An 11,756-nucleotide genomic window follows, 5' to 3' on the forward strand; every position below is an offset into this window, starting at 1 on the left:
ACGTCAGCTTTTCCCAAGCCTTAAATATCTCCAGCTTTTATCTGATGTGAGATCTCCCCTTTATATTCCTGTATCCACTTATTAGCATTAACCAGTATTTTCAGCGTTGATGATCAGAAGGTACATGTATCCTGGGATCATATGCTTTCTGGTAAAACTATAGTCATCTAATTAACAAAGCCTAGCTGTTATTATTTGCTAAATAGTTATATCTCAGTTAGATCAGTCTGCATTCAAAGACATCACTACTTTCATCCAGACCCAAAGAAACCAGTCCAAACTGCAAAGGCAGCGTCTGATAAACTCCCCATCAGAGAGTAACTTACCATATCTTACATTTTTGTGGGATATTACAAATATGTTCCTAACTGGTGAAAAGTGGAGCTTTGTGAAACATCCTTGTTGCTTTCTCAGTTTAACTAGCAAGGTTGTCAGTGGGCCATGACTTGCCCTGGTCTGGTTTAGAAGATGGATTGAACACTCTGAGTTGTTCAAAGCTTGGCCTATCTGTTACATCATGAACAAAGGTGTCAGGTGTCAAACTGCAGAGCCTCTCCACCTGTTGCAGCCCCTCTCATTGGGTTAAAGGTTTCCTCCATTCACACTCAGATCCTCCGCAGACCTCATCAGTCACCTGCGTCCACCCATTGAGCAAATACACCTTCTGCCAGGCTCCGCCCCTCCATTCTGTATTTCCCATAAGCCAGTGGATGGAGCCTGAGTGGCCAGAGAAGAGTGGAGCAGAGTGGAGTAGAGTGGAGCAGTCTGATGTCCCTGACTTTGTCCTTCCATTCCTCCCAGCCTCCCAGCGGTGGCTGGATGTGTAGGGGACGTGTCAATGATCCCCCGTTGGTTTGAGAGCATGGCGCTTGCAGCGAGATGTTCAGAAACATTCCACTGCGACCCGGCATGGCCCCGCTTCCAAGTCTGACGTGTCTCTGCATTCTCTGCTACTCCAGCCATCTGAGCGGCCCTAATGGACTCCACATGTACGTTCCGGATACTTTGTGCATGACATAGAAGAGGAGGGCCGGAGGGAAGAAGGGAGGAGGAATGGCCTCACCCTCCCTCGTGAGGTTTGGGGCTAGACTGACTGAAAACAAGGACATCCACAAAGTCAGCGCCACCATCAAGAAATGAGGGTCTTGTTTGGTAAAGCTGTGACCTGACAAACCATCAGGCAGTGTTTGAGAATCCTCCTTCTCCTTTATTCAACACTAAAGGGGAAAAGAAAATCATAATTCCCAGTTCTGGGAACTCTGAATGGATTCAAAAATCTAATCAATAAAAAAACAAAAATCTATTTAATGTGTTTAATTTGTATGTCTATGTTTGTGAGTACACTTCGTATTCGGACACGTCCATTTTGCCACCAGAGAGGGCCGTCTCACTTACTGTTTGTATATTTTGGGTCATGTTTTTAAATGTTGTTTTTTATTCAAGAAAAAGCTAAGGACACAGCTAAGAAACCTGAATACTGGTTATAGAAGTTGCAGAATTTTATCCTGTATTTCTGTTTAAATATAAACTGATGGAATTTGGATAGAATGAAGTAAATGTTCTGTTTGTTTTCACTGTTCTTTCCTCTTGTCAGTCATCATTTAAACAGACTTTCCAGACAGTTTGAATAGAACAACTGGATTCTGAATTAAAATTTGTTTCTGAATCAAATCGTGACCCTAAAACTTGGAATTGAATCACTGAAATATTTTTCATGTCTCATGTCCGCAAAGCAACTAAACAAACTAGAAACCTGCTTCGACTAACATTTGCCATGAATGATCCCTTTTTTTTCAGTTTTTTGTTTTGACCTTGATGTTTTCAATTGACTTCATCGCCTCTGTTTATTTACCGATGAGAAAAACTCCTGTTCCTGTCTTCCATTGCTGTGCAGAAAATGAGGACCCTGCAGCGGTGTTGTGTGTGTATAAGACGGACAACGACTGTGTGATGAAGTTCACGTACCTGGAGCACGCCAGCGGACGCTCCATCCTCACCGCACTCCAGGAGCCGGGTCAGTGTTTCACTTCGGTCAACTAAAACTGAATGAGTTCTGTTTTGGGTTTTCTGTCCCTCTTAAATGTTTCACAACAATTAGTTCAGGAATGAGACTGAAACGACCTGAGTGAAAATGGAAGGCGGTTTTCAAATCAAGATTTTATTTCTTAAGAGGTGAAAAGTTTACCAAACCAACCTGATAGCATGTGAAAATATTATTCTAGTTTCTAATTGTTCCACCTACTTTATGTTATCTGGCAGGGTCAACTTTAAAAAATAAAAATCCTGCTACAGACTTGGCTGTTATCTACAGAAGAGGATTAGGGCCACTGACAGAAAAAATATATAATAATTCTGACTTTTGTTTCCAGTCCTACAGTTGAAACCAGACATTTACATTCACCAATTAAAATCTTTGGTTTATTTTTTCTCACTGATTTCTGTGAAATCAGACCAAACTTCTCTTGTTTCAGGTCAGCAAATAGAAATAATTTAGGCAAATCTAACTTACCTAAAGAAATTTTGTCTGATTTAACTTCAGATGGTGAGAATAAACTTTTTCTTTTTCTTTTTTGGGTGTACGTAAATATCTGGTTTGAACTTCCCTTTTTCCCAAGACTGTCTCAATAAATTTCCTTTAGACTGGACGGGCCTAAAGAAAGCTGAATGAGAATGAGTCTTTGTTTTAGCTGTAATTATATGTAAATTACGTAAGTGATGCATTATATGTTTGTAATGCATATTACAAACACGTATTACATGTAAAATATAATTTTTGGTGTTCCATCTGGACGTCTGCAGGGATGATGCGGACGGCTGTGGTTGAATGTTATACAGAACAAAGATGCAATCTGGTAACCCTGAGTTTACATTGAAACTGGAACCGAGATCTGAGAACCTTCATCTGAACCTGGGCTGTGGTTTTGTAGTTCACCACATTTTAACACATTTATTCGGAACCAGGATACGGTGTCAGCAGAGAGAGCTTTTGCAAATAACTTAAAAATGAAGTAATTTCATGACAGCAACAATTTTTAGACAATCTTCTTTAAATGAGCAAATCCAATCAAGGAAGATGTCTTAAAATAGTTCATCTTGGATTTAAAACTGAGTTTAGGAGGGGAAAACTGATGTAGAACATCTGCTTCAGGTCAAATTGAAACTCAGTTTCTTCAAAAAAAATAACCTCCCAGCAGGTAAATCTGTTACCGTGGTGATGTATTCATATTTTTCAGTCTATTATGAATCTAAACCTGACATCTTGTCTTTCTTTGTGACCTGTTTAACTGGACGACACCTGGCGCAGAGTGTGGAGGTGGTCCGTCTGCCTTAAAGGTCCTACTGGCTGTGGTGGGCACTATCTTACTGGTGGGAGTGGTTCTGCTGGCCACCTGGAAACTGGTCATCACCATACACGACCGGAGAGAGTTTGCGCGCTTCCAGAGCGCTCGGGTCCGCGCCCGGTACCTCATGGTAAGGAAGACGTCTCCGGTCTTTTCTACCAGAATTAGCTTTAGCTAGCATGAACTGCTTTCTGACCATTGTGTTGGTGGCACCCAGCAGCCGAACAGTCCTAACCATGTGGATATTTATGTCCCATTTACAGTAGAGTCAACATCCTGAACTTTGTGCAGCTTGATTAAAGATGCAGTATGTAACTTTTACACCACGTTGTCACCACGTTGTGACAGTTTGCTATGAGACAGATGAGCAGTATAAGAAAAGAGTTTATTCACAGTTGTCAGCGGCCATGCTAACTAGCCTTAGCATTCATGGCAGGCCATGTTGTAGTGAACCAGCTGTAACATCGCAGAGAGAAAGGAGGAGAGTGTGAGCAGCGTGTATACAAAGATGATTGACAGCACGAAGACCCTCCTGCTGGCTCTGATTGGTTGTTTCTGACTGGTGTCGTTCTGTAGTTAGCACTGGGAGAGGGCCGGCAAGTATGGATTTCTTCACAGATTGTCTCATATTATTCTGTCACGTCATAATGCTAATTTTATTTTAATTTTTATGCAGGAATTGTACTTATTGATCTTTTTTTGTACTTAGTGTATTGTAGTACTCGTCACTTTTTTAAATGTTTTTTTTTTTCTTCCAGGCATCCAACCCTCTGTACAAGGACCCCATCACCACTCACTTTGCAGAAGTGGAAACATTTGAGAAGTCTTTTAACGGCGGGGTCCACTGATCCCTCTGCACGGGGCACGGCAGGACCGGTCCAACATACAGACCCCTGAATGACAGAGGACAACAGCCTGAACATACCCCTCCCTGCTTTATTCCCTCCCTCTGCTCTCCGCCTGTCCACGCTGCTGACAAACAATTCAAACGAACCCAGAAGACTTTGAGTCTCATATTTTTGTTCCTGAAGAGATTCAAACAGACGATTAAACTCAGAGCGTGGAACAGACTCAAACTGTGGATGTGCAGCTTACACAAGATAAACTCCCAACTCCAACCACATAGGGCAGCATGTACTGTACAGGATATTGGCTTATATTTCCATATTTTCAGAAATACTAAAGACACAGTTGAGAAATGAGCTCTTCACTCAGCAGGACTCTGATTTGCAGCATATTACTAGCTTATATTTCTAAAGAAGGTTGTAATGATCATTTGATATTTACTAATATTTACTAAGCAACAGATGTCTTACCTTTATTTTGCACATATGGTCTTAAAATGTCTAATTCTGTAAAGATATGTTTGGGTTGATCACATGATGCAGTTGCACTCTCTTCTGTTAATCTGAATAGCAGGGCATTAACAAACTAACACCTGGACATGAACTGACTGCACTCGGGTTCCTCAGTATTGTCTTGTGATGTCAGTGGGAACCAAATTGCCACACCTTGAGTTCAAAGAGAAGCTCCAATCAGAATTTAGCTCCCAGTTTTTTATAAAGCTTGACCTGCTGACCCCAGTTTGACTGATTCTGGATTCCCTTTAAGAACTAAAATACACAAAGATTTATAATGAGCATTGAACATATTTTCCTCTTGCCTTCCTGTTGTGATCATGTCATCTACAAATGAGGAGCAGAGGTGGTGGCCAGTGAGAGAGTTGATGTTTAAACTGGCTGTGATGTCTGGTGTTAGCCATTCACCAGTTGAATGAAAAGTGAAACCAGTGCACCGTTGCCCTGGTTTCCCATTACTTACTGACCTCTTGTTCTGTTTCAACGCATTCTGTAAAACGTCTCCGTGCCTCTTCTGACTTTAGTTTGAGCTTTCTTGACTCAGTAAAGGACCCAGTATGGTCGACCTGAAGTCGAACTGTCGACTCGCAGTCATGTGGTTTCAAAACGATCTTTTTCGCACACACTCTTCAAAGTCCACAAGCTGCACCGAGCCAAGAAAAAAGGAGCTTCTGCAAGCTGAGTAGTCAGAGCTACACAACATCACTGTCCCAGCACCTTTCTGTGTAAATAATCACAAAATTCTGTTCTGCCTGTAGAGTGCAATGAAAGGTTTGCCAGGGGGGTAGTGACAAGGAGGGGTGGACGACATCAGACTGAGATCAAAATGAAGGTATTATCGTCACACAATGGGCCCAACCACACAGAACCTTTAAGAACAACCAGAGTGTTCTACTTATAGTGACCTGGAAGAGTTTACTTTTAGTGTCTATTCACATGGGGGAAAATATGGGACTTTTGAAGTTCTAATGGCAGGTCACAGGTTAGCCTGATGATTCTGATCACCAGATCAATTCTTGGTGCATCTCTCGGTCAAAGCATCCTTTCTGTTGTTACTGAAAACACATGCTCTGTTATATTTAAACATTGAGTCGTTCCCAGTTGATTAAGTGTGAGGACCGCTCTTCTTTCAGTCCTGTTGGGACCCGTCTTCTTAGAAGGGAGGGAAGGTTTGGATTCTCTCATGAATTATTGACACAAATTGCAATTAAGACCCTTCGCAGAATGATATTAGAGAATTACAGTGGACAGAGTGTCACAGAGTGACAGTTTGCTTCAAGTCTTGAATGCATATCTCTTGTCTCTAAATGGCCATCCTACTTAGAGTCCTTAAAGATGGTGTGCAAGTCAGAACTTGTACATACTGACAAGGTAAAGCCTTTATTTTGCCCAGGGAATCTTCTATTACAACAGTAGCCTAAGATTCTAAGTGACTCACAGTGAGAAACACAGCCAAGAAAACAAATTAGGTCCAAAAGGAATGCTTTGATTTGGTTGTAATTGTGTCACCATGTAGATCAGCGTCAGGCCATGTTAATGATTTAATACCTATGACTAAACTGAGTGGGTGTGTTTGAGACACGCATATCGTCTTCCACTGTGTTGTCAAGGTACAGCCTAGCAACTGAGCTTCATGTCAGTTTAAACTCTTAAATACTTTCAAAGATCATTATTGTGATGTCATTTAAATTCACCGTGTCACTATATTGTGTACCTTAATAGCAGAGATCATGTGTATCTGCATTTCCATTACAAATCAGAGCAAATCTTTCTTCTGCTAATGTTGAAAAAACACAATTTTGCCATAATGTTGTTTCTGTTAAATAAGAAATTAAATGGCATGGCGCGCATCATCTGTCAGCCAATCAGAAGAGACGTTGGTGTCTTATTCAGGCGTTGGAGCAACAAGCAGGGGTGTCAACATCCAGTCCTCGAGGGCCGGTGTCCTGCAACTTTTAGATGTGCCTCTGCTGCACCACACCTGAATAGAATAATTAGGTCATTAGCAGGTCTCTGGAGATCTGATCTACACAAGAAGGAGGTAATTAAGCCATTTCATTCCTGTGTTTTGTACCTGTGGCACATCAAAAAAATGCAGGACAGTGGTCCTTGAGGACTGGAGTTTGACACCCCTGTACTAGGGAGTGGCTATGCATGTCTCGTTGGGGAAATTGTAGTCGGCCATTTTAAAGAAAAGTTATGGATTCAACACAATAGAACGACACAACATTTTATGAACTGTGATGCTGTGAGAGCTCAGGAGGAGCCAGCTGCACATTGCCCAAGAAACTGTCATCCTCCTACCACTTCCTGTTTGTCGTTTTCGCCAGTAGTTGCATGCGATTGTTGATCACATGACCACAGCAAAAACAAAACAAACTCATCTGACTCAAAACACATGAGGTTTTTTTTTTCCAGAAATGTCCTTGTTTCCATTAAGCCAATTTATTTTTGTAATTTCAATTAGTGCAATTTCCTGGTTATTAGAAATGCAGCTAGAGGCTGTCACTGATTTGCTGTTTAAACCTGTTGAGAGTTGTTGAGTTGTACTTTTTGGGTAGAAAAAGATTGCTATGTAGTTAATTGGTTGAATAGATCCAGATTTTATTCATGATTTTTTAGGGAAGATGAGCTTTGTTTGCAGTCCTGAATGCAGAGATGACTCAATGTTCAATGTTATGTTGTCTATGTCTGTCCTATCATCTCTTATATGAATACCAAACTTTATCTCTTTACTATTTCCAGTAAAGAGATGACATATCACCTGCCTTTTGCATGATAAAGAATGTGGTGTTGTTGGTGAACTTGTATAGTTAGCTGGTTGTCGTTAGCTGTGTTTGCATTTTCGATAATATGCTAATGCTGAAACACGTGAAAAGTCATTACAAAACTTCCAGCACCATCATCTTCCTGCCACTTCCTGTCATCTTCTTTGACGTGTCTGCCAGTAGTAACATCCCGCTGTTGATCAAGTGACTTGTGCCAAATAAAAAAGTGTTCCCATTGCAGATTTCAAAATACATCTATATGGCCCAAAAACAACCTCATCATAGCTCTTTTTTTAATTCTGAATTAAGCAAATGTATTTTTGTTGAACAGGGGAAATGATTGTTTTCTTTATGGTTGATTATTATGTTTTTTTGTTTGCTTTGCATGTAGAATGTTTTGGGGTTGTTGCTTTTCTTTTTCCTTTTCCCCTTTTGACAATCCAAACACCCTGGACTGAAGGTGGTTGTCTCGGGAGGCGGGGCGCACTAATTGGCCACCCAGACAGGTGTCAGCAGAGGCTGATTAGAGCCAAAATAAAAGGAGCTTGGCTGGGAAGAAGAGAGAACTGGTTCTGCAGCCACGGGAACTGACACGCTGCGGGGAGCAGACGGAGCCCGCTCATCCGGCACAAGCGATCGAGAGTTGGACAGACGGCCCAGTACAGAGAATCAGGGCAGAGGGTAACCTCTGCCCGCGCCTGTAAAGTTTCTTTCTGGTCGAGCTGATCCTGCAGAGAGCTGGCAAAAAGCACGTCTTCCGACGGAGTTCTGGTGCGGGGATGCTGGCGCTTTCCTGTTCTTTCCTTCTAGTTGGACCGAAACGTAAGGGGGCGTGGCACGCCGAGGAGTGGAGCGGTGGTGGAGCGCTGTGCGGCCGGCTGTAGTGCGCACTACACATAGATCACCGCCACGAACAAGAAAATAAGCGGAGCCCAACCTGTGGCCTTCAACGGGTGACCTTTTTTTTTTATGGAACATTGGATTTTATAAAGAACAGTTTTTATTGTGCCACTACTTGTGACTCTTTTGATTAAAATACCTTGCACCTGACTGCTCCGCTGTTTGGGTTTTTCGAGTTGTTTGCTCCCCCTTGTGTTGAAGACGGACTGTGGGCCAATTTGGCCTAACATTTTCATAATTCCAATTTGCACAATTATGCGTTCAATGGAAACATAGCTGTTGTGTGGGAGGATGCTTGTAAATATTTCTTGAGAGTGCCAAATGGATGGCTGTGTGTTTTTATTATGTTTGTCTCCTGGAAAAGAAATGTTCTTCCTGCAGGGTCTTTGAAGACATGTCCACACTCTATCTTGATGTAACAATAAATGGCTCAGTTCAAACACTTGTTCGTCGTCCAGTTCACATGTTAGAGACATGAGCTTCATTCTCCTCACACTTCATATTTGTGCAGCTCTATTAAAATACACTTGGGTTTCAGGTTGTAATGTGATAAAATGTGAAAGATCTTAATTCATTCAGTTAAGTCCAAAATTATTTCCACCCCTGGCAGAATTAGTCAAAAAGAATTTTCACTAGATTGAAATAAGAGGCTGAATTTGAAGCCCTGCACACTGCCCTCTTGGTTTAAAGAGACTTGGTACCAGAGGAGGACGGCTTTAATCGTCCATCTAGACAGCGCTGTGCTGAAGAGGAAGTGCAGGAGGAGGAGTGACAGACAGTTCAGAAAGAGTCGACCGAGGCAGAAAGCGGTTTGGCAGTGGGAAATTTGTTGGAAGCCAACAACTGCAGCACAGAGCAGAATCTGACCTCATTAACACCATCAATGTTTTTAATGATCTGTCAGCGCAGAGCTTAGGGGAAGAACACAACACTGACTAGACATGCTGCTAACAATGTGGCACATGTAGGAGCTTATTATTATTAATCTTAATGCATTTCATTTTTCTCAAAGCTTTTTCAATTGAAATCAATTCCCTCTTTAGTTCCCATTTTGATCATGAGCTCAAACACAAACTCTTTTAAATACTGCAGGTGAGCTGATGCAGTGTGAGGCATGATTTAACTAGGTCACAGACATCAATAGTTCCTGGAGCCTTTTATTAATGAAACAAAATTAATTTACTGTAAACTACTTTGAGTTATTACTGCCTTTTCCTTTATCAGGATGACCTGTGTACTTTCTACAGAGGGAGCTAGAAACAACACACACACTCTACTGGGTCTTCTTGTTTCCATCCTCCTCTGTGAGAGTTATTGCAATGTTCTGCCAGCTGACATCAAACTCCCGGTTTCCTGTCTTACTTGCTAAAGTATATATTTTTATTTTTCAGTTCCTTTTGTTTTATTGGAAAACTTCCCTCGGCCTGTTTTCTCCTCACTGCATCTCTCACCCTGCCGAGACGAGGGAGGAGGAGAAAGAGTAAAAACGCCCACTTGGAATACTAAAGTTTTACATAATAGCAAACAGAGAAATAAGTCAGTAAAAATGTCAACTTTAATGAAATGAAGCACACTTGAGATATTATTTTTTTAATTTGTAATACTTCTAATGAAAAATTCTGAACTATTAGCTGTGCTGCAAACTGCAAGTCACCTGTTACTGTCAGTCATGGCAGTGGAAAGATGATGATTTGGAATGATCTTACAGCTACGTAACCTTGACCTTTCAGTCTTTATGGTTAACCATATAGTGACTGAGGTCAACTGTCTAAAATTTCAGGACCTGCGACAAAGAAGCTAATGCTCACTGTTTTCACCAAAACTAAAGCTCTCTTCTTCTTCTTCTGGTCTCAGTCTCAAATTAGTGAGTAAGTCACCAAACTGCCCAGGCGATGTAGCCCAAATCATTAGCCTTTCACCTCCGTGCTTCATAGTCAGCCTGAGATGATTGGGCTGAATCTTTGTCTTTGCTTCACACTTAGACAAGCTGCTGGTCACTTTGTCCAAACATGTTTATCATAAAATTTCTGTTCCAGGTCTGTCTTACTAGCTAATTAGATTCAATTGATTTTTACCTTAAACAAGCTGGCATATAGAAGAGTCACCAGTGAGACAAGAAAGTGCAAAGAAAGCAGCTTGGTGTTCAAATTTAACAAAAGAAACAATGCTCCATCTTAGTAAACCTAACGGGGTTTTTCTCTGTTCATTGGAAATGAGGAGGTAAACACAAGTTCTCCACAATTATTACAGAGAAATACACAGCATTCTTCTTTAAAAAAAAAAAAAACAATTAATATAAAGTAATAAGAATGCTAACTGAAGTGATAATTTTTGCAGTTCAGGTCAGAACCAATACAAAGCTCAGTGAATTGTTTAAAGCAGCACTCTAAGCTGCTTTCAGCATCTGTGGAGGAACAGTAACGTTACTGTCCACCTGATCCGTGTGGGCTCGGTCCCACCCGAACCACACGGTTCCTCGCAGGCCCTGTGTTTATTTAAGCCACCAGGAAGCTGTGCTGTTTGAACTGGGCCAGCAGCAGCACTGCTGTGGGGGATGGAAGAGAAGTGAGCTCTGATTGGTCAGTGGGAACCTCTTCAAAAGCTCAGTCTGCCAGCTGCTTGTTGCAGACAGGACAGTGTAATGTAAAGGCGATAGGTCCCACTGGTTTTCATTTATGCTGATTCAATTAATTTGTGTGCATGTCCTTGTATTTGATACAATGAAAGGAGGACCTTTTTCCTAACACATGTGTTGTGGGGACCAACTGTGCATTTTGGGTCCCAAACCCTCAACCCTATGAGAAGTAGAGCGGTTTTGGGTCAGGGGTTAGGTTTAGCACTAAAGTTTGAATTGAGTTTAGGGTTAGGCGTGTCCTGGTAAGCTTCAAGGTAAGTGTCAGGGTCAGGCTAAAAAGATGACTGAAAGTTAATGCAAATTTTCTGTGAAGATATAAAGACGTACTATGTTATGGTATGTGTGTTTCAGTAACTTTGAAAGATGCTCTAACATTCGGGGTGGCCACTTCTGGCAATAATTTTAAGTCATCTGCTGTCCCCTAGTGGCTGTGGTGGGCACTTAAGGCATAAGTAGGGTCACTAATGTATGTGATTGTTCACTGGGAAACTAATATTGTTGCTGCTCTTTACTGTACTTGTGGTTTCTGCCAGGTTGATACTGTAAATAAAAAACATTTACTGTAAGGAAAACATGATGCACTTTAAGGTGAGACTGCCCCAGGGCAGCTGTGGCTATAAACCAGCAGCTTGCCACCATCGGTGTGGGAATGGGAATAACTTGGAGACCTCTGAACCTGATAAAGTTCTAAACAAGTACAGCTGATTTAACATTTACTTAATTCTAATATATAAAGGAACTATGAGCATGGGAA

At 41.5% G+C, this 11,756-nt stretch overlaps 1 protein-coding gene across 1 annotated transcript in view; it reads left to right on the forward strand.

Annotated features, from left to right (window-relative positions):
• The window catches only part of itgb5 (integrin, beta 5), a 50,875-nt gene extending 46,154 nt beyond the window's left edge, over window positions 1-4,721 (forward strand). Inside the window, exons 14-16 of the mRNA XM_055059898.1 lie at window positions 1,895-2,014; window positions 3,305-3,471; window positions 4,100-4,721. Of these exons, the coding sequence (XP_054915873.1) occupies window positions 1,895-2,014; window positions 3,305-3,471; window positions 4,100-4,189 (377 nt within the window). The 3' untranslated portion in view covers window positions 4,190-4,721. The remainder of the gene's footprint in view (window positions 1-1,894; window positions 2,015-3,304; window positions 3,472-4,099) is intronic.
• Window positions 4,722-11,756: the final 7,035 nt, after the last annotated feature.

This window comes from Poeciliopsis prolifica, unplaced genomic scaffold (assembly GCF_027474105.1).
Source record: "Poeciliopsis prolifica strain line A6 unplaced genomic scaffold, Auburn_PproV2 SCAFFOLD056, whole genome shotgun sequence".
Lineage (NCBI taxonomy): Eukaryota > Metazoa > Chordata > Actinopteri > Cyprinodontiformes > Poeciliidae > Poeciliopsis > Poeciliopsis prolifica.